Source organism: Lentinus tigrinus, assembly GCF_003813185.1.
Source record: "Lentinus tigrinus ALCF2SS1-7 unplaced genomic scaffold L226scaffold_21, whole genome shotgun sequence".
Taxonomy (NCBI): Eukaryota; Fungi; Basidiomycota; class Agaricomycetes; order Polyporales; family Polyporaceae; genus Lentinus; species Lentinus tigrinus.
Window position 1 is genome coordinate 218,340 of NW_027137930.1, and position 26,136 is coordinate 244,475.

The following is a 26,136-nucleotide window of genomic DNA, read 5'->3' on the forward strand; positions in this document are numbered from 1 at the left end:
GATCTTCTTGGTGGACGTCGACAATCTCCCGGGTGCCATTGGACCTCTGGACGAAATATCGTGAGCTCAGAGTGGATTCAACCTCTGCAGACACTGACTGCCTTCACTTCAGTACGTTACGATTGCCTTGGAATTTCGCCTCAAGATGGGCCCTTCGTAGTACCATTCAGGGGTCCTGAGATCGGCAAGGGGAATGCCCTGACAATCGATGACCATGACTACGTTTCCCGAACGCAATCGCAGCACCGAACACGTGTATACTTGACTGCCCGGCACCTATTACCGAGGATCACGAAGACGTGCAATATGATCTCCCATCTGTTCTGTCCGTCATCCTCACCCCATCCTGTCGACCACGCTGCCTCGGGGGGACTGTCCGGGTACAGGATGTTCAGGGCAGGAAGCTCGAGCTTGAGACGAACTGAGCAAGATCCGAAGAGCGTCCCGCTTATCTCCAACTCGTGGTAAGGCTCCCCCGTCGCGTGCGAGCACGGCGCCACATAACGTTACGGCACGACCGTCTGCAGAGACAGTCGAGACGCTATCTCCTGCTCGCCTTCTCGAGCTTCCATGCGGTCCATGCTTGCTTGTGGCCTGGGAGTACGAATACGACTGCGAAGACGGAGGGTAAGAACGTTCCTTCATGAGCCACTTCCGCCCTGCCTGCAAGTGTAAGGCCATGACTACGAAGCGTACGTGACGGTGATCATGAACATGTTACATGAAGCACTCACGGTACAGCACTTGGCGAGACTTGGCATGGATCCGAGGAGTATTGCCGCTGCTCGCGAGTAGCGCGGCGCGCGTACCGCAAATCTTGGGGACCGTTTACCATTAACGTAGGCGGGAAGCCTCGTGCCGTCGTCTGACTGAGTCTTACCGCCGCCACTACTTACAGCACCTTCACACAGTGACGTACCGTATGGAACGATACCACCACGCTTGTCTGACGAGTACGAGCGGGTTTGGGGTCATATTTTCCGTTCTCACTGCGATAAGTGGGAGCTTCGCGTCTCACGCGACGCGGAACAAGAACCCTGCTGTTCAAATAGGCGATATATAAGTGCTCGAGCATGCACGCGAGTTCGCTCCTTAGCTCCTTAGCTCCTCCTTACCTCGATTCCCGAGCTGTGGCATCGTCTAACGATGGCGCACTCTTTGACATCGGTCCTCCTGTGGCTGGCGATACATTCCGTACTCTCCGCTCTAGCCTTCCCTATCGACCCCGAAGGACAGACGCTTCTCTCGTCCGGACATGGACGCAAGGACACGAAAGTCCTCATCCTCGGCGGCGGCGTGGCGGGCATCATTGCTGCGCGAACGTTGCACGAACAAGGTATCGACGACTTCATCATCCTGGAGGCGCGACATGAACTCGGGGGACGTATGATGAGCCGCTCCTTCGGCGTCGAGGACAGCAAGTGGATGGTCGAGGTGGGTGCCAACTGGGTGCAAGGTACGCAGACGGAGGCTGGGCCTGCGAATCCCATCTGGGAGCTCGCCAAGAAACACAACGTGTCCCTCCACTCTAGCCATTACTTCGGAAGCGTCTGTAAGTGCCCATGTCATATGCGCAGAGGGATGACGAGGACTTACGGCACTTCGCAGCAACGTATGACGACTCGGGCCCGTTTGACTTCCAGGACACCTTCCAGCAGTCCATCGAGAACTTTGACAAGCTCACTGCAGTCGCCGGTCAGTTCATCTCCGCGTTACCTACACGCACCGAGTGTGGCACTCACCCCGAAACCCAATCCAGGAGCACGCGTTCCGAACCGGTTGGTTGACATGACCGCGAGGAGCGGATATGCGCTCTCCGGCTCCCGTCCGCGCTCAAGATACGAGATGGCCGCTGAATACTACCAATTCGACTGGGAGTTCGGCGCGACCCCGGAAGAGACATCGTGGCTCGCTTCATCCTGGGTGCATTCCCGTTCCAGCCTCCATCCCGCGGCTTCTCCTGGCGAGGACTCGGCTCATTGACGCAGCGCAGCCCCGGCGCGGTGCTGGTGACGTTGCGGTCTTTCCGGTAGAGGTTGGCGTCATAGTCTGCATGTTTGCGCTGACACACCCCCTCCGTTGACCCCAACAGGCGCACAACAACACGTTCCTGGAGTTCTCGAGGGAGAACTTGCTGTCGGTCGACCAGCGCGGGTTCAAGACGCTCATCCAGGCCGAGGCTGAGGGGTTCTTGACCGAGCAGCAAGTTCGCCTCAACGCGACCGTGGCTAAGGTGTACACATCGAAGAAGGGCGTTGTGGTGACGCTTGCGGACGGTGCCGAAATTACGGCGAACTACGCACTGTGCACGTTCAGTCTGGGTGTCCTGCAGCACGACGACGTGAAGTTTGTCCCACCACTACCGGCATGGAAGCAGGAGGCCATCCACAGCATGTCCATGGTACGTACGAGGTGACCTAAACCGATGGCATAAGCATGAGGGAGCTCATAGTGGACGTACGTAGGGTACGTACACCAAGATTTTCCTGCAATTCCCAGAGAATTTCTGGTTCGACACAGAGGTGAGCTTCCGACTTCCGTCGTGGACAAAAGATCCACTCACCACGATTTGACTGTGACGGGGACTTCGCATATCGCACACAGATGGCGCTGTACGCAGATCATGAGCGCGGCAGGTATCCGGTGTGGCAAACGCTCGACCATCCGGCCTTCTTCCCGGGCTGCGGAATCCTCTTCGTCACTGTCACGGTAAGCCGACCAGACCTCTGGCGCAAATCACTCACCTAACATGGTGAACCTGCGCAGGGCGACTTCTCCCGCCGAATCGAGTCTATGTCAGACGCAGCAGTCCGGGCCGAGATCCTTTCCGTCCTAGGCGACATGTTCCCGAACGCGACCATCCCGGATCCGCTCGACTTCTACTTCCAGCGCTGGTTCAGTGACCCGCTCTTTCGTGGATCGTACTCGAACTGGCCTGCGAACTTTTTGAGCGAACATCAAGGCAACCTACGAGCTAACGTGGACGAGAGATTGTGGTTTGCGGGCGAAGCGACGAGTAAGAAGTGGTTCGGTGAGTTGGCGTGTCATATGTCTTGGATGAGCATCAAAGACTGACTGGCGTTGCAGGGTACCTCCATGGGGCATATACCGAGGGCGAGGACATCGGTCTGACACTCGCGGAGTGCATTAAGGGAGGGGGGTGCTTTGGCCTTGAGCATGTCGAGCGTGTGCGGAACGCGCTGCCGTATGATGTGGAGTGAAGGCCTGTGCCGCACATTCAAGTCAGGTCAGAATACGTCGCTTCCTATCATTACTGTACGAGTATAGTCAGTAGAGTAGATCCGGCTCTTGATATTTATGACCACACACCTGTATAACATCGTCCATAATATGCCCAACCTACCATTGCATGCGAAGCTATTCTGGGCTCGTGCACTGTCCTGTAGTATTCGTACATGTATATCCACAAAGGTCTGCAGCTTACACCAGAAGATAATAAGTTACGTCTATACAAAGTATGGCATGTTCCCCTGCGATGCTTCCGTTAGCCTGATGGACCCCACAGTCAACTTGAACAACTGCTCACCATCTTCCGCGTCCTCTGCATTCCTTTATCCCGCTCGTTCTCGGGAGCGGCATCGTAGACAGTGAACGACCGTTCTCCATCGTCCCGTATAGTCAATATTGACGCCATGTTCCCGCAGCGATAGCAATAGTTCGGTGCAGACCAGACAGTCACGAGCTGTTCGTCGAACATGTACTTATAGCCCTCTTGCACCAGTTGGTGCGCCCGTGCTATTAGTCGCAGCGAGTTGACGTGATTGAACTGTATGCGCAGTCAGATACAATGCGACATCGCGAGAGGTTGCTCAAGCACGTACCTCTTGTGTTACGCTGCCGCCGAACAACCATCCGGCCCCACGCGGACTGACAGCCCAGTTCTCTATGTCGTCTGGGTCGGACCACATCAAATCTATGCAGATGTTGAGACTTCCGCAAAGGCATTGGCTTCATATTGACATACCACAGAACGCGCCTTCGTGCGGAATCTCTTGTGCTCTTGACAACACACGGATCTGGTCTAATGTTCGGATATCGGGCGACAGTCCTCCATGCACACATAGGGTCTCGCCGTCGATGATCTGCAGTTGTGCATGAGAGGCGGTGGCTATATGCGCATATGACACACGTACTGCGGCAAGGTTGAGGTAGTCGAACACACCGCAGCACGCTTTCCACACCTGTGCTGAGCCATACTTCTGCTGGCATTCGTCTGTCGGCCAGCTCAACGACGTTCTCGATACGGTAGGACGACCGCAGACGTACCGTAGAATCCATATACCTGCGTTATCTGCCTGCTTTCATGGTTCCCCCGCAACAGAGTGACCTTGTCGGGATACCTGACATTCGGTCTTAATCACCGCTGCCGACAGGGAGGAAGAGATGGCTGACTTGGCCTTCAAGACCAGCAATAGCGACACCGTCTCGAGACTGTAGTGCCCGCGGTCGACGAAGTCGCCCTGGACATCGTCTTAGAAACATTCTTAATCAACACCGAGGGGTACATACGTGCCATGAATATGTAGCTCGTCTCCGGTACCATGCCGCCTTTTCTCAACAACTCCAGCAGGTCCCAGAATTGGCCGTGGATGTCGCCGCAGATTGTAACGGGGCTCGAGACGGGCTGGATGTTCGACTCTTCGAGTAATATCGAGCGTACGCGTTCGCAGAGGACCTTCATGTCGGGCTCAGGGAGATGCTGGCAATCCATGAGCAGCGACAGCCATTTGTCGGGGTCGAAGGCGGCCATGGCGTTGTATCTGTACTGCGGTGCGGTCGACAGCAATAAGACGATACCAGTCGTTGCAGGCAGTGATGATGGAACAGCTCTATGGCTTGAGGCAAGTGTCGGGAGGGTAGGAAGCAAGGAGGGTACTGGTCTTGACACCGGCGAGAACAACGAGCGAGGGCGCTTGGACGGCGCTGACGCCTTTCCCGACGACGCCCATCTCATGTAGAACGTTCTCGGCGACCTCTTCCCTTCTGCATCCGCACATATATGATCAACCTACTTCTTCACCTCAACAATCTCCTAGAGTCCACGCGCGATGGCTTCAGAGAAAGAAATCACGCTGCGCGAGTCCTCGAACGCGACGCCGAGGACCAAAACGCCCCCCAAATCGTCTGCGATCCCCGTACCATTCGTGTACAATCCCAGCGACGATGGCACTGACGAGAATCTACTCATTCTTCTCCACGGTCTTGGTGAGTGGCATTCCCTTCGACACTGCATACAGCGACCTGATCTCATCGTGCGTGTAGGCGACACCCAGATTCCGTTTGGCAAGCTGGGACGGCAGCTTCATCTGCCCCAGACCGCAACGCTCGCTCTTCGTGCACCAGAACAGTAAGTTTCTTGCAGTGTTTCGCGATGCTCATGAAGTTCATGCGCGTCGCGTAGAATCCCGTTCCTCTACGAGCAAGCATTCCAGTGGTATACCTCCTTCGACCCTCTCGGCGAGCTCATCGACCGTCCGAACCCGACGCCTGCACTCGAGCTCATGGACAAAGTCATCGCGCACCTCACGAAGGATTGCGCGTGGCCCCCGCACCGGATCCACTTTTTCGGCTTCGCGCAGGGCGGGACAGTCGCGGCCGAGTTCGCACTGAAGTTCTGGCGGACTGAGCTCTCGCTCCAGCAGAAGTCTCTCCCTTCGTCTGGACAGGACTCTTTCCCGCCCATCGCGAACGCCCCTCGTGCGCTGGGTTCCATTGTGAGTGTATCAGGCCCACTGCTCTCCTACCCTACCTCTCCGAACCCCTGCCCGACCCCGGTGCTGATCTTCCACCGGCCACCCCCCGCGGAGAGCGCGCTTCCTTCCGGGGCGATTGCGGCGCTGAAGAAGGGATTCGCCAAGGTCGCGGAGGTAAAAATGCAGGGCGAGGGGATGCCGCGCTCGAAGGACGAATTTGAGCCTATCATGCGCTTCTGGAGCGAGCAACTCGGACGCAGGCCTATGGAAGGGTTGTATGAAGTGATGAGTGGCGTGTCTCCGCCGTGACAATGCATGCGTTGCTTGTGAGTGGTATCATGTATCCGTAGATTCTCCGCATTGAAGTTCGTTTCCTTCGCGAGTGTGCTCAGAACAAAACAGTGAATCTCGAACGATCAATAGCACTCGTGACTCCACTTCATAGTCGCTTCCGTCTTCAGCACTCCTGGATGGTTGCTGCTCAATCCTACGTTGTGGCCGCCGCAGGAGATACGGCAAGTAGTATTCCTCATCGGCGTCTATTTCTGTCTGCGGGGCTGACCTTCACCTTCAGCGTCAGTGGGTGGGCTGACCCATGTAACCCAGTTCCTTAACTCCGACCACCATCAACACATATGGGTGCACTAGTCTCCCGACCACGGACGCGTGCCTCCGGGCACACAAGTTTGCTCAAGCTACCGGCAGAAGTTCAAGTCGAGATTCTGTGCCATCTCGACCCCGATTCCCTAGTCGCGTGCAGACTCGTGAGCTCTCCCTATGACTCTATCCTGGAAACTTAATATTAACCTTGAATTTCGTAGACGTGTCGCTCGCTTTCGAAGCTCTTCGAGAGCATGGCTGTGCAGTATGCTTGCGGACTAAGTGTTTCCGCGATGACTGACGACGGATCCCCGGGAGGCGTCTCTCTCCGGGATCGTTACGCCGCCATCCTTCAGTATCAACACATGTGGACGAGGAGCGACTTCCCTCGACGCATGCAGGACTCTCAACTAGGATCATGCTATCTAGCACACTCAAACGGTGTCTTCGTGTACGCCGTTCGGGATCATGACTCTGTCACTCTCAAGCTCTATCGTCCAGGCAGTGCGCGCACCGGCCTGCCAGAACTCACATTTATGTGCATAGCGTGGACGCCATTGTTGGAACCCAGCTCGCTTTTTGATGCTCGTTACACCGTGGATCTCTCGGAGGATTTGCTTGTTATCACCCTGCCGGGCGATGGCAGCGATGAGTGCGTTCTTCCTTCTCTATCGCATTGACAGCTTACCCAATGTGCATCAGACAACAACACCATCTGTTCTCCATCTCTAACGATTGCTATCTGCATCCACTCGCGACTTCGTCGGTCATTCGGGTACCACGTAGTCCCTGGTGGCGCTTACATTCGACCTTATACATGAAGGAGAGAGACCACCTCGACATTCTCTCTGATCTGGTTGCATGGGGGTATTATGAAGACACATGTGATGGCCAGAAACCTGGAATCAAGATGGAGGTGCACATAACGAACTGGAAGACAGGCGCGGTCGTATGGGTGAGTCCTGCCTGCCCCTCACTCATCTTATGTACGGACTTATGGGCTCGGGTCAGCGGTACAAGAGTCGCCAGATATATTCCTACCACCTCATTGACAGACATCATATCCTTCTTACTCTGCACGACGGCATCCATGTGTTCGCCCTCGACCCCGATCGCTGCACGCCAGAGCTCCCAGTGTACACGAAGCCCAAAGCACACTTCTTGCACTTGTACTTGCCCCAGTTTAAGTGCGCATTGCACTTTGACCGCGGCAAGTGCCTGAGCCTCTTACAAATTCCGCGCAGTCATCCGGACGACCGCTCGTTGTTCCGCCCAGACCCATCCCACTCGTTGCTCGCCGTATGCATTGACGACGTCGCGATCCGCTACGGACCGGAGGTAATGCGTCAAAAGCGCCTGATATTACTCGTCTCCCTTTCGACGATCCGTAACTACCTTGCACGAAGGAAGACCGGATCGCGGCGCTCCCTCGTCCTGCCATGGGATGACTGGGGCCGCACGGGCGCGCGGGTCGTCACTGCGGACAACGTGGGCATGTATGACTTCGCCATCGCTGTGTACGGGCCGCGCTGCGTGCTCACGATTCGTACTTCGTTCATCGCGAACCTGGTCGTCATTGACGCGCACCCGTGGGTACGGCAGTGCGGCCGCGGCGTCACCCGACAGACGTTGATACCAGACGACAAAGTGGTCGACAGCTCGGACGTGCAGTCGGTTCGCACCATGGGCTCCTATCGGCGACTGCGGAGGGATGTGGGAGAGAAGAAGGTGGTCTTGGAGGGGAGGTTCCCGTGTCGCATGACATGGTCTCCGGCCTTGCTACCAGCTGGGTATACGTGGCTCCATACCGCGTTGACGGACGAGGAGGTTGTTGTCACGGTAAGTCCTCCTGCGCGTTGTCTCATTACTCCATGTTGATCCAGAGACACTAGCGTTCTCGAGCGCTGTAGCTTGGAATGACTGGCGCAAGGGCAGGTGTGGCCAGAGACGTACGACAGTACGATTTACGAAAGATCCCGGCACTATGGATAACGGCCACGTTATCCTCTTTGTATTGTCTCGTCTCAGTAACGAAGGCAGATATCAGGGTAATTCTCGTAAGAGATCTTTCGGTAATTCAATATCCACCCCTTGGTTATTTCCCGAAAGGATGCTTTCTTTGCAGTGTCGTGCCGTGCACCGCCACTTTGACCTGGAGTCCTGGACAAGCCCCTCTACTTCCGCCCATAGCACGCGTCTTCAACCGACATTCGACAACCTTCGACTGCGTGCAATAGAGTCGCTAAGGCACAGTCATGTGGGTTTGATAGTGCGGCTCCGGGATCAGCTGCGGACAGTCAATATAAGGGCCCACGGACTTATTCACCATCGACCTCGTCTCCAGCATCCCACGATGTTCCCTCCATGGCTGATCACCCTCGTCGCCCTGGTTCATACTGGCCAGGCGTTCCTCGTCTTCGGATCTCCCGCCCAAGTGCCCCTGAGCACGGCGCCCAAGAATCCAGGCCCTATCCGCGGTGAACAACAACCGAGCGCTTCCCGCAGCAAATCCGCAATCACGCCAGAGATCTCAGCGTACGCTGAAGGTCTGCTCAAGGAGAAGCAGGTTCCGGGTCTGTCGGTCGGCGTGGTACGCGTTGACGGCGACTCGATTGTCACTGAGTTCGGGGCCTGGGGCAACGTGACTGAAGACGGTAATGCCACAAAACCGGAGGTACGCGGGACTGCATAGTATATATCGCTGGTATCCCGGTCTCACTAGGATCTGTAGACACTGTTCAGCATTGGATCGTGCTCGAAGGCGTTCCTAGTGAGCGCTGTTGGTATCCTCATGGACGACTTCGCACACGGTCGCAACGTCACCGCTCTGCCTCCGACCGTGTCAGAATTTACGTGGGACACTAAAGTTCGGGATCTGCTTCTCGAAGATTGGGCAGTGGCCGACGTATGGGCGACCGAGAAAGCGAACGTTCGAGATATCTTGACACATGTCTCTGGCCTCACGAGGTTCGTCTCGACATTGAGATAAAAACGCGCTCCTGATCAAATTATTCGCAGGCATGACATGTCCTGGCTGAACGACGACTCGCCGCCCTATCTCATTCAAAGAATGCGGTACATGAAGCACAAGTACGAGCTCCGGGAGAAGTGGAGCTACAACAACCTGGTACGTGCAGACCTGGCCGCATGCAGTATCATCTCTGAGTATCGACGGCTTCTTCAGATGTACATCACAGCTTCGCATCTTGTCTCTCTGTACTCCGGGAAGCCGTTTACCGCGTTCGTGAAGGAACGAATCTTCGATCCCCTCAACATGACCACCACAACATACCGTTGGGACGAGGCTGAAGAAAGCCAGCTCTTCAGTCAGGCATGGAGCGGCTCCGAGCATCGTCGAATCCCGTATTGGTTCTCTGGAGAAAAGGTGTCTGACTTCATCGCGGGCGCGGGCGGTGTTATATCAAGCGCTACGGACATGGTACGCTACCCAGCGTTGGAATAGTACTCAGGGCGCTGACGAGTTCCATGCAGACCAAATGGCTCGCGATGCTCCTCAATGGCGGAGTCAACCCGTACACCAACCACACAGTTTTGCCCCGCTCCGTCTTCGACGAGATGACCAGCGCGCACTCTATTGTCATTGCGCAGCCAGTGAAACCGTCGACATCCATCACAGGCTACGGCATGGGATGGATGCGTACGTCGCTCCTCGGTCACGATGTGAGTCGATGGCGAGAGTCTGCGTATGCGATGCTGACATTTCACGTAGGTGATAAGCCATGGCGGTGGCCTCCCCGGCTTCTTGACGGACGTTACTTTCCTCCCCGAGCACGGGCTTGGCGTTGCCACCTTCGCCAATTCAGACGGACCGCACTATGCACAGGTGGAAGTCCCACTCCGCATCATACAAGACTACCTCGACTTGGACCACACCATCGATGTCCCACAATACTCGCGGCCAGACGATTCCCTCCTCGCGCACTCCTTCCCGCACTCGTCTCGTCAGACCCCACGATGCGATGCAGAAACATTCAGCATGGTCCCCATTGAACAGTACGCCGGTATATACTACAACCCTGGATACGAGAACTTTACGCTGTGCGCGGTAACGACTGGCCATGACACCTGTCGACGCATCCTCTCCGATTGGGCCGCCGTCACCGACGGGGAGCTCGACCCGGAGCTTCTATACGGCGAAACAAAGCACGTACTCTTCTCGCACTTGACGATGCAGCGTGTATGCTCTGGAGACGGCTACGATTCCCTCGTCCTCAGCCCTGCCAGTCTGTTCCCGAGCGGTTATGGTCAGGACGACACTCCATTTGCCTACCGTGGTCTCTCTCCTCCTGAGGGTGTGGAGGTTGAGTGCGATATATGGAGCCCTGGTTTTGTGGTTGGTTGTGGCGTGATGAACAGTGAGGAAGGACCGAGGGGTACCGGTGAGACCATCCGCGACAGGGCGGACGTGTGGTTCTTGAAGATATGGGATATGTGGTAGGGCTGAGTGTTCAATTCTGACTATCTCAACGACGCATGTCATGTCTTTCACCTCGGCTTCCTCGCGTCCAGTCAACAAGTCAACAAAAGATGTCACGGTCTCAGACGGGAGCAGCGACGCAAACACTGACAGGTACATTCCGGTCGATCTTGCGGACTTGCTCACGAAATATCCTGTGAGCGTCGATCCACAACGTGGTGTTCATGTTCAGCTGTGCCATAGAGATATTCAGGAGATGTCTGTCTCGCGTGGGCTGACTCGACTCTTTGGCGGTGGTCAAGGCTGGGCGCTGAGATGATGCTGGTGGTGGCCGGGGGTAGCGCCGCGCGGGACGGTTCATTTGACCGCATCTATCAAATTGATGACGGTGAGCCTTCTTGCCCTATCGATGAACAGCTCACTGACCGTTCACAGCCCCGTCCTACCCACTGCAATGGAAGCCGAACACTAACATGCTCAGCCTCCGTTCGAGAAGTCGCGCGTTGGATGCTGCCGCCGGTATTGCGATCCTCACAGCCGTGGGGAGCGGCTGATAGACTTCTGTCTTCTCACCTCCTCGACATCATCGCCTTCCTCTAACAAACTACCGCAATCCTAAAGGTGAGTGAGTACAGCTGCCCCGTCTTTCTGTCACCCTCTAAGGTCCGATCGTGCAGGGGAAGCATTCCAGGGCAAAGACTATCCTAAGCCCACTGGGAATCTGTCAGAGAAGACTTGGTCGAGATTGTACCCTTGCTAGAGGCAGAGATGCTACCGCCATATGAAGGCACTTCTATTACTCTGACATGACTAACATCTTCCCCTTGGCAGAGACAGGCAGCGGCGAGCACCGCCGACGCCCGCCGGGAGAAGCACAGTAAATGAGTTCATCACTTCTCTGACATTCTTCTCACCGTGCTGCACACAGGGCGGAGAAAGTGAGTTCAGCCGTGGGTACGACTGGCAATGTGCGTAACTCTCGTGTTGGGTTTGGTGGCTCTCCAGTGCTATGTTCTCACCGACGTGGCCGATGAGGGACTCCGAACGCTGTGGTATGTACTACGTACGGTGAGCTCTAGGTCCCCAGCGCCATTCACTGCAGGCATAGGCAAGATGATCAATGACAATTGCAGTGATGTCGAGCCTATAATGAATGCATCAGAACGCGAAGCAGATATCACGGGCGTCCCGCCGCCGGCTTAAAGCCCTCATCCCGAGAAATGACACGACCATGCGCCCAGCACCTTCGTCGTGAGCAGCAGGCAGGCCATGAACCCGATGGTCCCTAGCTCCGTGGCCTCCCTCCGTCCCGGAGAAGGTCTCAAGTTGCTACTCATCGGCACGGTGTTCTCTTCTTTCCTCGTCCCCGTCGTCATTGTTTTGTTGTACTTTTCAGACACTTCGCTCCGACGACGGCCCGTCTTTATTCTCAGCTTCCTTAGTGTCTTCCTCGGCATGGTCGAGGGTGCAGTTACAATACGCATATTTGTAAGTCGTTACCTCTAAACACCGATATGTATCTCGACTGACTTCACCTTTCTCTGAACTAGAGCGAGTTTATTGTGAATTCGGACTCTGCAATCTCCCCCACACTCCTTACCGCCTTTTCATCCTTCGTATTCTTAGTCCCGCCATGCGTTCAGTCAATCCTCCTCTTCCGAGTCATCTCCGGATGCTCCTCCCGGCTTCTCTCTCTCCGGACAACAGTCGCACTCTGCAGCCCTATGGTAGTGATGAAAGGGGCTAGAGTACCGATAGCCGCCATCTTGCTCGTCCGCCTACACAACGCTGCGAACACAGAACGGGTTTTAGACACGACATTCGTTCAAGTCCTGTGGATCCTGCAGCTGTTCGACGATATGTGAGTCCGTCGAACTACCGGCGGAAACTTCAGCTAACCTCTATCAGGTACGCCTCTACGCTCCTCGTCATGCGGCCTTCATGCCTGAACAGGTCCTGGACGCTACCGCGTCGTGAGCCTCTTCTGTCAGTTCGGGGTGGACACGCGACTCATACTGTTCTCGTTTCAAACTTACAGTTGACGTTCAAAAAATCATGCGCATAGCGCTTGCGAGCTTTGCCGTTCCCATCCTTCTCGACATCGCTCAAATCGTCCAAGCATTCCTTGACCTTCGCTTCGCCGCAAGTATGTACATTCCCTTGGCCAACGGCTATGTCCAGATCGTCTGCGTGCTGTTCGCCACCGTTTGGGCCACTCAAGACCAGGGCGAGCTCATCTCCGCGTCGAAGCATGACTCCGAGGCTGCCCTGAGGAACGTTGCCTCGCGCGTTCCACACGCCGGGAGTGGACCATTCGAGGAGCTCACATCCCCGTCGATCAAAGAGGCGTTCGCCGAAAGCATCAGAGACTCGAGAACGGCGGTGGGAGAGGAGGACGGGGAGGAGCGCTTGAGGTGGCTAGCGGAACTAGGGAAGGAGGGTACGCGTGGACCTGTGCCGCCGTCCCTGTGCACCGCCGCGACGTTCGACAACACCGGTCAACCAGCGCCCGTGTTCTACGCTGTGTAATGCGCCATGCCTCGTAACTTATTGTGTTATGTACCATCTGTTGTACGATACTCAGCAGTCATCCGGGACACCATCGTCATCGACGTAGTTCGCAGCGTTGACGCCTAAGCCCCGGTTCGCGAACGCCTTCCAGAGCGTGCACTTGTTCGCGCCGCCGTAACGGTTCACGTCCGCTTGAACCCATGCGTCGCGAGCATTGACGAAAGTCATGGTTGGAGAGGAAGGGCGTCGATGAAGAGGCGGAGGAAGACGACGCTGGGATCTGTGCGGCCAGTGTTGGATAAGCCGTTGGCCGTGACGAGGGCGGCGTGGCAGCATGTTCGCCCATACTTCTCCGATGCCATGCACTTCGTTGAGTGTCTGAATAGAGGAGTAGCGAAAAGGGTTCGTAGTGGCCGAGGTCGAGTACGGGTACGTGCGGCTGCCTGCTGTGGCGTTCGTCACATACTGGCCCATGATAAAGTCGGGTACAAACGCGTCCGTCTTGTTAAATCAACTGCATGAATGAATGTCAGAGATCATTGTACACTCCGCGCTCGAGTTGGGACGTACTCAACGAAGGCATCCGACCATCCTTCTCCCATCCCGCGAGACTCGGTCGTTCGGAGACAACTCGCTGTACCGCCACCCGTCATGCGGTTTGTAAGGCCGTGCATATTCTCATGGGTGACGATGTCGTTCTCCAGCGCGCCATCCCTCTCGGGGTTCGTGTAGTCCCACAGCATCATGGTCATAAAGCCGGGCATGCCCTCAGGGAGCGTGGTGAACGCGGCCGCGTTGTCGATGCCAAGGTTCGACTGCACAGAGATCTGAACACGGTCACCGCCTTTGCCGCCCTTTCCGAAGTTGCTCCATTGGAAGTTGAATGCGGTCTCAGTGAAGCCGTACTTGTACATGATGTCGTGGACGGTGTTGACGAGGTAGAAGGTGTTAACGCGCGCCGCATCCACGTTGGCTTGCGTGGTTGGGTCCTCGTCGAGGTCGAGAGGATAGTCGAAGACAAACTCAGAGCTGGACGCGGTGGTGACCGACGTCGTGTCACCCTTGTAGGATAGCGCGTGATCCTGAGGGTCAACGAGCATCTCGAGCCCTTCCGAAAGTGTCTCTTTCCAGACGGGTAGTGCGAGATACTACGAGCGGCGTCAGCTGACGGAGATGAGCTGGAAGTCTAACGTACTCACGGAAGCGTGCGCAACGTAGTCGATGATCGATACGAGCTCGCCCGAAGCGGCATCAACAAACGCCTGAAACCAAGTGCCTGCCGCGGCGTTCCGGACCTGGAAGGAGTGCGTGAGTGCGACGAAGCCATCATCCTGCATGAGATATTCGAGCTGAGGCACGGGGAAGTGGTCTGGGTTATAGATTTTATCGGTCCCATCGAGTTGCTTCTCCGCTATGGCGATTGCGTCTTCTACGGGTAAGGGAGGTGTAGGCGAAGCCACTCGGGACACATTGACAAATGAGGACCCAAACACGACTACTATCCTACCCTTGTTGAAGGCCACGTTGGCCACAGCATTCGCGAACGGAATGCGGTTCGCCTTCTGCCTAAAGTAGACGTGACTGGCTGTATCACTGTAGAACGAAGATACAAGCTGTAGGTCACTGACGACGATGCCGTGGCGGAGCTGAATGAAGGCGACAGCCGAGTCTTCGACAGAAGCCTCAGCCCGCTTGGACAGAGGATGATCGATACCACCATCATACGTCTGGGTAGTTTGAACAGATCAGTGAGGTCTTCAAGGCTGGGAAGCAACAATCACAGTACCTCGTAGACTGAGGGCGGATGGTACGATTTGATCTCCACGCCGCGCCGGATCTCGTGCGTGTGATGGGTAGCATATTTGGACGTCGCAGGGAAGGGTACAGCTGTCACGGTCTTGGGACGAAGTACCGCCACAAACAGCAAAGTGAGAATAGTCCTCATCCTCACTGGATGCAGATCCACGTTTCGTCGAAAGTTTCACGGCCGCTTGCGTGAACCGGTGGGGAGATTCCTCAATCAAAGAGTCGGAGATAACTCAGACTGGAGACATCGCAAGTCAGAGACCAGTCTCATGATGATCGAAGTAGTCCGACTCCCAGCGCTGCCCATGACGACCGAGGCACCGAGACACCTCGCGGCAGGTAGAAGTTGCACCTTCTGCGCTTCCCGTCCTCCTCTCCAGCGACTCTGGCATATAATATCAGACCAGAGTGCATACCTGATTAGCCTGAGCATGAGGCACTACCAAACGATGCACATGGCATCGCTGGCATGTTCAACCACTGTATCGAGGAGGGTGGGATACCGTACACGATCCTGTAAATTTCGCACAGAGAGTTATGAAGGTCAACATAAATTTTCGGCCCGTCTTGAGATGGTGTCGAGCCAGAAGTGGAGGAACATGAAATCGAGTTCACGGAGGGAAACAGAGCAAGTGACTCCGAGGAGTTGGACGTAGATAATCAATCCGGATAAGTAGACGATTTCTAATTGGTGTAAGCAGCAAGTAAGTAAGTGTAAGTAAATAAATAAATGCCTTGAGTGATTACGGTTTTACTGCGAAAAGATAGACGCAGTAAACGACAGGCCACATCTACCGAAATAGTACTCTTCCTCCTCTTCCTCTTCTTCAGCATACGCGCATTCACCTGGTACTACTTGCTGGCTGGCATGCTTTACTGAGCTCAGCTTGAGTACTCGTACCGAATGTCTCGAAGTTTGAATGCACGTCTTATCGCCTCGCAACGTCACAAAAATGTCTGTCGCGTTGTCCTTGACACCGTCATCAAACGCATGGGCCGCACCCTCGGAGACGGACATCACTAGTAAGAACAGCACACTTGAAGTTGCTCTTGTTCAAGGTGAGTGAATTGTATCAAAGACTACTGCTTCGCTTTGTCCCAGCATCGGATGGTGCGAGGCGCAAGCTACCCCTGGAGGCTGAAGCCGCTATGACCATTCAACCTCGTGTTTTTTTTTCGCTTTGACGGTGCGTAGGATATAATCACTGTTGTTTCCTTCCACTACGAGACTCATCTTACCACCTCGATTCCACCATACCCGGACATTCGACCAGCAACATGACGGCTCGGCGCCCAAGTTCGACTTCAGAGGAAGCTGACAACGAGCAGCGACCAATTCCAGAGCTACTGTACTCCATCCGAGCCGATGGCCACGAAGGTCTACGCCTTCAACACTGTGTGGCGCGCCTGAAGGAGAGCGGCCTCAACTACCTCGACAACTTCGAGAACGCCTGGACGAACGTCACGCGCCGCCTACCGCGCCATGGTGCAGTCAAGCTAGACTCAGTGCGAGTACGTGCATTTTGTTGCCAATCATGCCATTCACACTGACTCGCAGAGTGTGGCGTAGCTGATAGATGACGACGAAGTCTTGAAGTTTGCGCATTATCTGCAAGTCCCCGCAAATGGCAAGCCGCTCCTGCTCGGGCATGTCGTCATGCAGCTCGCGGATGCACAACATCGAGAGTTTGAGGTACGCCTATTCTATACGCCGTTGCCACAGCCGTACTCAGCCGTGGCGTGCGCTGTTGCTCACTCGCCTCCACAGGCTGTCATCGTCAATGAGACCGTCCAAGCGCGGCTTGAAGGGCGCGTGCTCGATGCCGAGGAGGCGCGACTTAGGGCGGGGCTACCTCGATTCGAAGACATATACATCATGAGCATCAAGCGCGTGCACAACGGGATGGAAGAGCATTGGTATCCTGAGATTGTTATACTGAGTGCGTGAACGGTTATCGAGTACACAGTATCGGTCCAGTTCTTTCCTTCTGCTTTGTGCGTCTTCCATTGTTTTTGCCACTCGCTCTCTCGCTTTGCAGATTCTTTCTCCTGTCCCCCTGTGCAATGTATTACCTTGGCCAAGCGGCTTCCATCTTGATATAGCCATCCGCGCTGACTGACCAGTTGTCTGAAGTGGGTACTAGTACTACTCGCTGCGCAGAGGCTGCGCCCACAGTTCTTGCGGCATTAGCCGCTGGTGACTTAGCACTCACCAGACTTATAAAGCTCATGGAGATCCCTATGCCTACATTGATACCGGCGACCTGCTCGCTTGCGAACGCGTGAGTCCTCTCTTATCTGATAGCTGCTTCGAGCTCAATGACAACAGTGTAGGTCTGCCGCACTCTTTTGACAATCTATAAGGACGCACCGGCTCTGCCCTGGGAAGCCTGGGGCCCCGCGGGTGCGCGGGTCGTCGTCGTAGAGAACCTTCTTCGACCTGAACATCGGCACGCACGAGGAGGGGTTCGAGCACTTCCTGAATGCACTCGCCAGGCTGCACGAGTCTTCTGGGGCCGGGAAGAGCGCGTCGCTGTTGATGGGCGTTCCAGCAGATGTTCGTGGCGTTCATGATATTTACGCTATTACTGATGTGCCCGATGTGTAGTAATGGCCGGAACGACCGGAGACGAAGCTGGAGGCGTTCCGCGAGTAGGTGTTCGACCCAGGGTGCATCCAAGACTCAAGCCTAAGTGTACGGAGTGCCGCAGACACCCCATACAGTTTGTCCACACCTCGATGCATAGAATGTATGCTGATGGGATGTTGGACGTAGCGAAGCGCGGCTGTCGGTCTTGAATCTCGTTTACAGATTCTGATCGGTGATCACAGTCATCGCGTGCATGCGGGCACATTCACTATATGTACGTTCACTGCTATCCGTCCGGACCGTTCTCAGAGTTGCCATTCTGATGACAGCCCCAAGACATACTCCCCCGTTTCGATCGCTCTCATTGATGACCGATGACGATGTCGTCAAAATATGAGTGGAAACTCTTGGGAGACTCGCAGAGCCGTCAAAGTTACGGTCGCGCCACCATGGCACCTCCGCAGCCTTACTGCAGTGCCGCCCTATCATGTCTCGAAAATCGCACATCTTGTGGGCTCTTCCGCGTAAAAGCCCCCCTCCCGTGCTCTGGTGTGTCCACGGAGCTGATTTGTAGATTCTAGATCCGCGAGCCCTGAGCCCACCATCAATTCCGAACCGCCTTGCTGGAAGCATTTGCCTCCAGAATATGAGACACGCTCGGCAAAGTGCGGTGAAGACGGTACGTATATATCAACTTGACGCACTCGCTAAACTACCCGCCCTAGCACGCCTCCCAGGCTCCAAGTCCCATCGTGTCCGACTCATACCCTCGGGCTCCTCTCCAGCTCCATCCGAACGTTTTGACGGAAAAGGCTAGCAGATCGCTGGCTGTCATCGGCTCTTTACAAGTCAACCCGGACGCGTTGATCGCCTGAGATCTGCCGTACAGTAGTGTCGCTGCGGGGCATAGGCGTGGGTGTGAGAAGTGAGCGTTGTCTGCATCAAAATAGCGACTCTGCACAGCCAGGACTACAGCGCTTCTCTATATCCATCGCTCATATGAGATCAATTGACCCTAAGGGACAACGTAACAAGGCATTCAATAACATGGAGCGTTCGTCCGTTGCCACCACAGTCGAACTTCGCCGGTAAGCGCCATATCCTCCGGAGCCGCGGGCACGCACCATGACCAGAGTTGCCGCGGCGCGTCGCCATCGTCTCCAAGATCTCGCGCTAAGTACATATGTATTGCTTTCCCGAGAGGGTCGGTTGTGAGGAGTCTGTCGCCCTGGGTACTTAAACATGATAGGAGCATCCGACCCCGCGCCAAGAACTCGCCTCCCCCTCCTTCAGGTCCCGTCGCTGCCTGACCTGCAGAAATGTCCGACGAGGAAGTTTTTCCCCTGCCCAGAGCTGAGGTTAGCTGTGTCTTGCTCGTGGCTCTGTTCTTGGCGTGCTGACGTATCTTGTAGATCATTGCTCTCTTCCTCGAGTCGCTGATCTTCGGGGCATTCTCCGTACTCTACGCCATCGCGATATGGATTCTTCTGTACCGGGAGAAGGTCCGGACCCGGGCCTCCCTCAACAAAATGCTGTTCGCGACGTCGACTGTCATGTACATTCTTTCTGTCGCGGTACGTCGTATGCATTCACTTACCCTCGTGATCCCTCATCGCCACCCTTGGTGTAGCACTTGTGTCTTGATGTCCAACGAGCTGTGGTGGGCTTTGTCAACGAAGGAGGGAAGCCTGATGGGACGTTGGAGTTTTACCTGAGGCTCAACAACCCCACACATATTGCCAAGAACGTCATCTTCATCACCATGACGCTTGTTGGTGACGGCTTTGTTGTGAGTCCCCCCAAGCTGATAGACCACGTTAGACGGCTGAACTCTCCAACCTTTCCAGTCATACCGCCTCTGGATTGTATGGAACCGTGCGTGGTGGATTGTGATCTTGCCCATCTTGCTCCTCACGGGCACCGCGAGTATGCACTTCTCTTTGTTCCTCTCCTCGTCGCCTAGTACTCATGGCTTGAATGCGACAGTCTCGGGGTACGGCGCATGTTTCGAGTTCACCCTCATCGACTCCGGCACGGCCATCTTTCAGAGCAACCTGCAACCATGGATCACCTCGTTCTTCGCACTCTCCCTGACGACGAACCTGCTTGCGACCTGTGAGTGCCCTGTTCTCGTTTCCTTTGGTTTTGCAAATTATCCACCGTCTCCGGACTTCGGTTACTCACACCCTGATCTACTTTCTGACATCCACTATACCCGCCCCACCGCCGCTGTCAATCATTTTTCATACGTGCCCGGCATTCAACCGCCCCGTACCCCTGCTAACTCCAAAATCTTCCTGATCGCGTCTAGTCCTCATTACGGCACGTATCATGTGGTCCAACCGCAAGGTCCGCCAGTACCGTGCGGGCACGGCGGCGACGTCGCAATGGGATGTCATCGAGACACTCATTCAGTCCGCGGCCATCTACTCCGCCGCACTGGCGTCCCTGCTGGGAACCTACGCCGCGGGCTCCAACGCGCAGTATGTCTGCCTTGACGCCCTCCAGCCGCTCATCGTGAGTCTCGGTCTGCTACGCCCTGTTGCGAAGGAAGATGACCCATAGTGCTCTAACAGGGCCTCGTGTTCACCCTGATCATCATCCGCGTCGGTCTCGGATACTCCCTCAACGAGTCGTCAGGTGCTCAAGTCATATCGGACCGACATGTGCGCAACCAGGAGCTCTCGCATGGTGACTACCAGCTGCGTCCTATGGCAATCAACGTCTCGGTCTCCCGCACGGACGACCGTCAGTCCCTCGAACTCTACGACCGCAAAGAGCCCGGGGACATCGAGTCTGCAGACACCGTGACAGGAACCGCCGCCTGAGCGCCATGACTGGAGATTTTCGTAGGAGACTCTCGGAGATATTCTGGGGTGACACTGACACGCAGCGGACGACGACGACTGCGCCCTCGTGGAACCAACCCTGCTGCTTGAGGGGTGGCCTCTTTAGAGCGGTCTCTACCGTCGCTGTTTTTGCGACGATGCGTGTACGATTCACCCAGGTAGAGGCTGAGGCCCCTGGTCGTACATATGATACACTACATGTCACCTAGCAGAGAACCCACCTCTTTGACTATTGATCCTGGCGAGGTTGAATCCGCCATAAGACTCACATTCATTTGCATTAAGACGCATCATCTCTCCCCGTTCTTTCCTGAGTACATAGTGTATTATTGCATCGTAATCTTTGCGCATACCGTGACTGAGAACTTCTCTCTGCACCTCCCCTCCGACCCCTCGCCACGATGCTCCACTGTCCAAACGGCCGATCAACATTGATATCGTCCCGCGGACCAGTGATTGTGAGCGGTCGCCGAGGCGTCTCGCGTAGGGTTAGCACAACACGTTCAGTGGACTACGCGAAACAGTTCGCCTCGACTAGACCGCATAAGTACTCCCACGAAACGGGTTGCACATCCATGTCGCAAGGAATGAATACAAACCTTTGCGGTTGCTATTTGACAACTCACCAGATCAACGTCTGGACACTCCAGGCTCCAGCCCACGACGAATTCGTCTACTAAACGAGCTGCATGCGAGTAACGACGCGCAATAGATTCCCGAGATCACCTTTAGCCTGCCAGGCCATGGGACTCGATACCTCGCATAGATCGGCATCTATTGTAATGCTCAGCCGTCGTGGACACAGGGCCAGATGCTTGCGGGAGCCCTGTCAAACTGCGACAGGTACCTCTACTCACGCGAACATGACGCGCCCACGTCGCGCGCCGACCGACGATCCCCATGTCGTATGGCTCTCATTCCCCGACATTCCATATACAGGAGCGCGATCCAGGCGGACCGTGACCGTCGGCGGTCCATGCGAGGTGGGATCGGGTAGTCGCGGCAGGTAGGATTGTTTTGACTACCATTGCCAACATGGCGAGCATGTACTCTACTAGTGGGCTCCAAAGGGACTTCTCGCGCCAACGAACTCTGGATCTGAATATATAGAAGTTAGAAATACAGGAGTTGTAACTGAGGGTATCCAAGATTGCAAGGAGTCAGTAGACGAGGCCTGGATGTATTCTTTCGCTATGCTACAGAGGGGGAAGTACCTGACGAGTGGCGGGAAATATGTAACTTATTCAGCGAAGTGACGTGGTGAAAGGTCGCCTGCACTGTCCAAAGCAGTGTCATGAGCCTGAGTGGATGATGGAGAGAACCAGGACGGCGCGGACCCCTAAGTGCGTTCAAGCACTTACTGAGCCTCGGGTTCATCTGCTGGCTCATTGCCATCCTGGTTCTCAGCGGGCTCCCCGGGAGCGAACTGTAAGGGAGAGCTCACTAGTACAGGGTTGGCAGAAGCAACCTGCTCATCGCCCGTCCCGGAAGCCCAGATGGTCACGAGGAGCACGCCGAGTATCTCGACGTAGCTGTTCACCAGGAGGATGTACGCGCCGTCGAGGAAGCTCGGGTCGCGAAACACAAGGATGAGCTGCGCCAGGTTGAATATGACGGGGAAGATGAAGTTCGAGGTCGAGATCCAGAAGAGCGTCTGCAGGCGGCGGTAGTACGAATCTAAGACCATGCATCATGTGCCGTCAGTACCAAGTACTCATGTAAGAGTGTAGACATGCAAAACGCACGCTCACCTTCGTCCTGATCCTGACTGGCGTCAGTACCAGTTGCATCAGCATATTTCCGTAGGCGAGAGGCGTCCATAGTGCCTCTGCCTAGTCGCAGCAGGAATATTGCTGACACGTATCTGAGAAGTGATGCGCGTTAGTAGAACCACATGACATACATATGGTCGCACTCACGTAGAGTCAAACAACTGAAAGAACCACGCCAACTTGGGATACGGAGTTGCCCAGGCCTCCATGCCGGCCCGGAACGGGCTCTCTGCGTTGCGGACGACCGCACGGGTCCATTGAACGATGAACACGGCATCAATGACCATGCGGGCGAGCTTGACGAGTGCCATAGGACCGTAGATGATCGACAGACACCGGTGTGACAGTTTGTGAGGCGGGTATATGGCCATGACGCGGAGGACTACTACCCAGTCCGTGAGCATCGGGACCAGGATGGTGAGGGACGCGTACGCGACAGAGAACACTGGCGCGATCGACAACCCGAGCAACGTTCTCGCCTGGAGAAACGAATCCGACACGTCGTGAGCGTCAGACCGTTCCCTGGATGTAGCCCGCGTTACCTGATTATAACCGTTGACGGCTCCGAGCGTGAGTCCCAGGAGGATCATGAGAACATTCAGGATGAAGGTCGGTCGCCGCCTGGTGCGACGAGTGGAGAAGAATAAAAGAGCGACAAAGATAGGAACGAGCGAGGAGGATAGGGTTGTCCCGATGAGCAGCAAGTTAAGGGATGGTTGGATGAGGATGTCGTCGACGGGGTCTGGGTTACCACTAGCCGAAGACGAGGGAGGTGGCGGCATGGTGCAAAGTACCACAGCACAGTTGCGTCTCAATCCACTCCGCTACGGGACGGCGCACCTTGGTACTTGTACCGTGGAGCCATCGTATCCCTCATGGTCTCTTCCAACCCCATGCTCGATGGGTCCGCGCCATGTATCCCCACCTCGACTCGTCTTATTTTCGTTGTACATCTACCACGCGGAGATGGGCTCTACCTCTGGCCAGGTACACGTGGAACGAGCGGTCAGCGGTGATGTCGAGCTGCTACCGCACGCTCGCGCACGGCGGATTCACACCGGCTGCGCTTGTTCTGAAAGTCCGTGCTGGAGCAACTATGCGGTCGATTGGTGAGCAGCAGTCTGCGCAAGGCAAATAACGACGTGGGCAACAGTGCTCACCTGGAAAGCGATGGATGCGCGTATGGTGTCTTGAGTGATAAAGTTGCAGCAACTTTGATGGTCACTGCTTGAGAACGGCACTCAGACTACTACCCCCCATGTATCCTGTGGGTCCACACATGACACCGTCATGAAGAAGGCACAACCATGGCCAATGCTCTCTGAAAACAACATGTCGTCCTGGACAGAATGACGCTGTCATCACATCTGTTGCATCGCTGTCTCATGACAGCCTTGCGGTCCAACAGATTCAACGCCCACCGCTCAGGTACCCCGTTGCGAACAGTGACTATGTTATTCGTCAGCCAAGGTTGTGAGGACCCTCACAGTCGTTGGGCTATGCCGCCATCCTGCGGTCGCATGCGCTGAGTAAGACTACAAACACGACGCGCGCAATTCGGGACTACGTATGTAACTTGCAACTCGAACGCAAACTCCGGTCCCATCGGATGTGGTGGGCAGCCATACAGACATGGGGTCACGGTATGGGTCGATCGGATGGCACAGAACAAGCGAGATGACAGGGGTGAAACACCAGTACCGTCCGCAGCGTGCCCCTTTTACCCAATACACATTCGAATATAAAACCACCTACTGCTTGTAAGTCCTCCAGTACTCCACCACCCAACCACGAGCACCACACATGGACTGGCAAAACCCCGACATCGCGAAGCAGTACAAGGCCGGGGAGGTCGTTACCAGCCCCTTCGCGCTGCACCTCATCCAGCAATGCGGCCTTGACCGTGCGGATGGCAGCTCGGAGCTCGTCGTCCTCGACAACGCATGTGGAACGGGCGTTGTCACGCTCAACCTCTATGAGGCCCTTTCCCCCGCGGCGAAGACCAGGCTGCAGGTCGTGTGCGGAGACTTCTCCCCCGGGATGGTGAAGAGCGTGCAGGAGCGCATCGATCAAAGCGGGTGGGCGGGGGCGAGCGCGAAAGTAGTCGACGCGCAGGTACGTTGCGTGGAGAGAGGGTTCAAAATGGAGGTGCTCACGCTGACGACGACGCCGAGCAGAGAATGGACTTACCGTCGGACCACTTCACCCATGTCATCACGAACTTCGCCCTCTTCCTCGTTCCCGACCCGCGAGCATGCCTTGCCGAGTGCTTCCGCGTCCTCCGTCCCTCCGGCACCAATGCGCTGACAATCTGGAAGCGCGCTGGGTGGCACCCCGTCGCCGTCGGGGCGGCCGCACGCATCCCTGGAGCTCCGCCAGTACCGCCGTTCGCTGAGTTCGTGAACGTATTCATGAAAGATCGCGGGGAGAACGAGAGCTGGACCGATATGAAGTTCGTCGAGGAGCAGATGCGGAAGACCGGGTTCGAGGACGTGAAGCTCGTCTTGCACCAGAACCTGATCAAGGTCCCGAGCGTGGCAGAGTATATGAAGAGCTATGCCGGGATGACGATGACGATGCTCCGGAACGTATGGAGTGACGAGGAGATGGCGAGAGCGAGCCCGCACTTTGAGGCGGCATTGTTGGAGGAGCTGACAAGCAAATACGGGGATGGGGAGGTGCCTACGGAGTGGGAGGCGTGGTGCATCACTGCCCGTGTCCCTGCTGATCCTGTCGCATGAAAACCCGTCATCCAGCTGTCTTTTTCGATGTAATGAAAGAGCTCACCATTACTATCGTAGCACGCATGCAGACTGTGCTCCATATCAGACCTCATAACATCGTCTGCGTATGCTACCACGACACGCGGAGGGAGGAGGAGGAAGGCCAGAGGAAAGTCAGAGGAAGCCGTCTTTCTTGATAACTCGGGGTATAGAAAACATACTTATCCGAGTTTGTAGAAGGCTTATTATCAGGTTTATATCAGCCTTTGTCAAGTTGCTTATTGATTAGAAGCGGTCGTTTACACACCTTTACTTCGGACTGCTAGTCTGAGGCTTGTTTCCTCTTCCTCAGTCTCCGTCGCGCTCAGAACGTGAATAAGGTACTCATATTATCCTCTATGTTTTTTTTTTCCCCTCTGCCATCTCATCGTGCTAGCAGGACATATGTAACTGCGGGAAGACGCATCTTGCTCCGTTTCCTACTCTAGATCTGTCGTGGCCTGGTCCCTTCCCCGTCACGGTACTCAAGGAGACCCGGACACGTCCCGATAACGCGTATAATCCTCGTCCAAGTCGACACCCTGCGCCCTCGTGCCATATGTTTAGACCGTGAAGAGGACGGGATGTGTCTCATCGCCGCCACTAATGTGACTGCTTCATGAAAAACAACTCGTTTGCCGGGTCCCGGATCTCCCACTGCGAACTCACAGCCTGTATGGAAGTGCATGTAACGAATTGAAGACAGGCATGGTTTTTTTAGGTGAGCCCCTCACCATCCTCCGGGTTGTCGCGCACACGTTTTCATGCAGTCATGCCAGCGATATAAAACCAAGTCGTATACTAACAGCTCATCGACCGCCGCCACATCCTCATCACCCTCTACAACAGCATCTACGGGCTCTCCTTCGACCCGACCCCGCACGTGTAAGCGCGGCCTGCCGCACAACTCCTGCAGTTGCAGCTCCCGCGCTTCGCTCGAGTGCACCGTGCAACGTTCAGATACGCCGACCATCCTCCGCACCCCGCAGACCGCCCATTGCTCCGCCAGGTTGTCGAGACAGATCGCACTGGCATGTTTAGCGTCTCAGTCTGCACCACTGCCTGCGTTCACAGCTTGACATGTTACAAAGAAC

At 55.6% G+C, this 26,136-nt stretch overlaps 11 protein-coding genes across 11 annotated transcripts; 7 read left to right on the forward strand and 4 right to left on the reverse strand.

Moving 5' to 3' along the window:
• Positions 1-257: 257 nt before the first annotated feature.
• L226DRAFT_145934 (uncharacterized protein) lies at positions 258-1,346 on the reverse strand. The gene is made up of 4 exons (XM_067672393.1): positions 1,116-1,346; positions 920-1,040; positions 735-816; positions 258-683 (listed from the first exon to the last, which is right to left on the reverse strand). The coding sequence occupies exons 1-4, from the start codon at positions 1,163-1,165 to the stop codon at positions 337-339; spliced, it is 600 nt and encodes a 199-aa protein (XP_067533323.1). The 5' UTR covers positions 1,166-1,346; the 3' UTR covers positions 258-336.
• Positions 1,156-3,307, forward strand: L226DRAFT_489841 (amine oxidase). The gene is made up of 8 exons (XM_067677290.1): positions 1,156-1,552; positions 1,609-1,695; positions 1,760-1,923; positions 2,093-2,401; positions 2,466-2,522; positions 2,605-2,709; positions 2,767-3,031; positions 3,088-3,307. The coding sequence occupies exons 1-8, from the start codon at positions 1,387-1,389 to the stop codon at positions 3,219-3,221; spliced, it is 1,287 nt and encodes a 428-aa protein (XP_067533324.1). The 5' UTR covers positions 1,156-1,386; the 3' UTR covers positions 3,222-3,307.
• On the reverse strand, positions 3,167-4,914 carry L226DRAFT_536926 (Metallo-dependent phosphatase). Its single transcript, XM_067681224.1, has 10 exons — positions 4,535-4,914; positions 4,414-4,481; positions 4,288-4,361; positions 4,155-4,234; positions 3,986-4,103; positions 3,843-3,934; positions 3,548-3,787; positions 3,364-3,491; positions 3,280-3,283; positions 3,167-3,219 (listed from the first exon to the last, which is right to left on the reverse strand). The coding sequence occupies exons 1-8, from the start codon at positions 4,769-4,771 to the stop codon at positions 3,468-3,470; spliced, it is 933 nt and encodes a 310-aa protein (XP_067533325.1). The 5' UTR covers positions 4,772-4,914; the 3' UTR covers positions 3,167-3,219; positions 3,280-3,283; positions 3,364-3,467.
• Positions 4,915-5,069: 155 nt separating this feature from the next.
• L226DRAFT_466458 (uncharacterized protein) lies at positions 5,070-6,023 on the forward strand (the record flags this gene model as incomplete). The annotated part of the gene is made up of 3 exons (XM_067675982.1): positions 5,070-5,226; positions 5,284-5,368; positions 5,423-6,023. 3 exons carry the CDS (start codon positions 5,070-5,072, stop codon positions 6,021-6,023), a joined length of 843 nt encoding a protein of 280 aa, XP_067533326.1.
• Positions 6,024-6,194: 171 nt separating this feature from the next.
• On the forward strand, positions 6,195-7,722 carry L226DRAFT_146029 (uncharacterized protein). Its single transcript, XM_067672394.1, has 5 exons — positions 6,195-6,229; positions 6,289-6,478; positions 6,536-6,966; positions 7,017-7,269; positions 7,337-7,722. Exons 2-5 carry the CDS (start codon positions 6,350-6,352, stop codon positions 7,364-7,366), a joined length of 843 nt encoding a protein of 280 aa, XP_067533327.1. The 5' UTR covers positions 6,195-6,229; positions 6,289-6,349; the 3' UTR covers positions 7,367-7,722.
• Positions 7,723-8,667: 945 nt separating this feature from the next.
• L226DRAFT_466429 (beta-lactamase/transpeptidase-like protein) lies at positions 8,668-10,773 on the forward strand (the record flags this gene model as incomplete). The annotated part of the gene is made up of 6 exons (XM_067675976.1): positions 8,668-8,988; positions 9,046-9,281; positions 9,333-9,441; positions 9,499-9,753; positions 9,807-9,995; positions 10,045-10,773. The coding sequence occupies 6 exons, from the start codon at positions 8,668-8,670 to the stop codon at positions 10,771-10,773; spliced, it is 1,839 nt and encodes a 612-aa protein (XP_067533328.1).
• A 2,559-nt stretch (positions 10,774-13,332) lies between these two features.
• L226DRAFT_614631 (uncharacterized protein) lies at positions 13,333-15,551 on the reverse strand (the record flags this gene model as incomplete). The annotated part of the gene is made up of 4 exons (XM_067686667.1): positions 15,050-15,551; positions 14,463-14,990; positions 13,839-14,411; positions 13,333-13,764 (listed from the first exon to the last, which is right to left on the reverse strand). Exons 1-4 carry the CDS (start codon positions 15,206-15,208, stop codon positions 13,333-13,335), a joined length of 1,692 nt encoding a protein of 563 aa, XP_067533329.1. The 5' UTR covers positions 15,209-15,551.
• A 326-nt stretch (positions 15,552-15,877) lies between these two features.
• On the forward strand, positions 15,878-17,149 carry L226DRAFT_614632 (uncharacterized protein). Its single transcript, XM_067686668.1, has 4 exons — positions 15,878-16,256; positions 16,344-16,581; positions 16,640-16,762; positions 16,838-17,149. Exons 2-4 carry the CDS (start codon positions 16,348-16,350, stop codon positions 17,015-17,017), a joined length of 537 nt encoding a protein of 178 aa, XP_067533330.1. The 5' UTR covers positions 15,878-16,256; positions 16,344-16,347; the 3' UTR covers positions 17,018-17,149.
• A 1,579-nt stretch (positions 17,150-18,728) lies between these two features.
• On the forward strand, positions 18,729-20,906 carry L226DRAFT_489856 (uncharacterized protein). The gene is made up of 7 exons (XM_067677291.1): positions 18,729-19,017; positions 19,072-19,233; positions 19,290-19,448; positions 19,507-19,585; positions 19,646-19,774; positions 19,971-20,176; positions 20,236-20,906. The coding sequence occupies exons 1-7, from the start codon at positions 18,979-18,981 to the stop codon at positions 20,485-20,487; spliced, it is 1,026 nt and encodes a 341-aa protein (XP_067533331.1). The 5' UTR covers positions 18,729-18,978; the 3' UTR covers positions 20,488-20,906.
• A 959-nt stretch (positions 20,907-21,865) lies between these two features.
• L226DRAFT_572871 (uncharacterized protein) lies at positions 21,866-23,062 on the reverse strand (the record flags this gene model as incomplete). The annotated part of the gene is made up of 4 exons (XM_067684743.1): positions 21,866-22,185; positions 22,260-22,372; positions 22,428-22,759; positions 22,823-23,062. 4 exons carry the CDS (start codon positions 23,060-23,062, stop codon positions 21,866-21,868), a joined length of 1,005 nt encoding a protein of 334 aa, XP_067533332.1.
• An 886-nt stretch (positions 23,063-23,948) lies between these two features.
• On the forward strand, positions 23,949-25,112 carry L226DRAFT_536936 (S-adenosyl-L-methionine-dependent methyltransferase). Its single transcript, XM_067681225.1, has 2 exons — positions 23,949-24,395; positions 24,458-25,112. The coding sequence occupies exons 1-2, from the start codon at positions 24,084-24,086 to the stop codon at positions 25,019-25,021; spliced, it is 876 nt and encodes a 291-aa protein (XP_067533333.1). The 5' UTR covers positions 23,949-24,083; the 3' UTR covers positions 25,022-25,112.
• The last annotated feature ends 1,024 nt before the right edge of the window (positions 25,113-26,136 follow it).

Excerpts from the sequence above, each read along its gene's own strand:
- L226DRAFT_145934 (XM_067672393.1), bottom strand. The coding sequence starts at position 1,165 with ATGTCAAAGAGTGCGCCATCGTTAGACGATGCCACAGCTCGGGAATCG. Across the intron at positions 817-919 it reads TGGTGGTATCGTTCCATACG|ATTTGCGGTACGCGCGCCGC; the intron begins GTACGTCACTGT and ends ACGGTCCCCAAG. Across the intron at positions 684-734 it reads GTCTCGCCAAGTGCTGTACC|TCATGGCCTTACACTTGCAG; the intron begins GTGAGTGCTTCA and ends TACGCTTCGTAG.
- L226DRAFT_489841 (XM_067677290.1), top strand. The coding sequence starts at position 1,387 with ATGATGAGCCGCTCCTTCGGCGTCGAGGACAGCAAGTGGATGGTCGAG. Across the intron at positions 1,553-1,608 it reads CCATTACTTCGGAAGCGTCT|CAACGTATGACGACTCGGGC; the intron begins GTAAGTGCCCAT and ends GGCACTTCGCAG. Across the intron at positions 2,710-2,766 it reads TCCTCTTCGTCACTGTCACG|GGCGACTTCTCCCGCCGAAT; the intron begins GTAAGCCGACCA and ends GAACCTGCGCAG.
- L226DRAFT_536926 (XM_067681224.1), bottom strand. The coding sequence starts at position 4,771 with ATGGCCGCCTTCGACCCCGACAAATGGCTGTCGCTGCTCATGGATTGC. Across the intron at positions 3,935-3,985 it reads GCACGAAGGCGCGTTCTGTG|ATTTGATGTGGTCCGACCCA; the intron begins GTATGTCAATAT and ends ACATCTGCATAG. Across the intron at positions 3,788-3,842 it reads GCGGCAGCGTAACACAAGAG|TTCAATCACGTCAACTCGCT; the intron begins GTACGTGCTTGA and ends CTGCGCATACAG.
- L226DRAFT_146029 (XM_067672394.1), top strand. The coding sequence starts at position 6,350 with ATGGGTGCACTAGTCTCCCGACCACGGACGCGTGCCTCCGGGCACACA. Across the intron at positions 6,479-6,535 it reads CCCTAGTCGCGTGCAGACTC|ACGTGTCGCTCGCTTTCGAA; the intron begins GTGAGCTCTCCC and ends TGAATTTCGTAG. Across the intron at positions 6,967-7,016 it reads CCGGGCGATGGCAGCGATGA|ACAACAACACCATCTGTTCT; the intron begins GTGCGTTCTTCC and ends AATGTGCATCAG.
- L226DRAFT_614632 (XM_067686668.1), top strand. The coding sequence starts at position 16,348 with ATGACGGCTCGGCGCCCAAGTTCGACTTCAGAGGAAGCTGACAACGAG. Across the intron at positions 16,582-16,639 it reads TCAAGCTAGACTCAGTGCGA|CTGATAGATGACGACGAAGT; the intron begins GTACGTGCATTT and ends AGTGTGGCGTAG. Across the intron at positions 16,763-16,837 it reads CACAACATCGAGAGTTTGAG|GCTGTCATCGTCAATGAGAC; the intron begins GTACGCCTATTC and ends TCGCCTCCACAG.
- L226DRAFT_489856 (XM_067677291.1), top strand. The coding sequence starts at position 18,979 with ATGTCCGACGAGGAAGTTTTTCCCCTGCCCAGAGCTGAG. Across the intron at positions 19,586-19,645 it reads GCTCCTCACGGGCACCGCGA|TCTCGGGGTACGGCGCATGT; the intron begins GTATGCACTTCT and ends TGAATGCGACAG. Across the intron at positions 20,177-20,235 it reads ACGCCCTCCAGCCGCTCATC|GGCCTCGTGTTCACCCTGAT; the intron begins GTGAGTCTCGGT and ends GTGCTCTAACAG.
- L226DRAFT_536936 (XM_067681225.1), top strand. The coding sequence starts at position 24,084 with ATGGACTGGCAAAACCCCGACATCGCGAAGCAGTACAAGGCCGGGGAG. Across the intron at positions 24,396-24,457 it reads CGAAAGTAGTCGACGCGCAG|AGAATGGACTTACCGTCGGA; the intron begins GTACGTTGCGTG and ends GACGCCGAGCAG.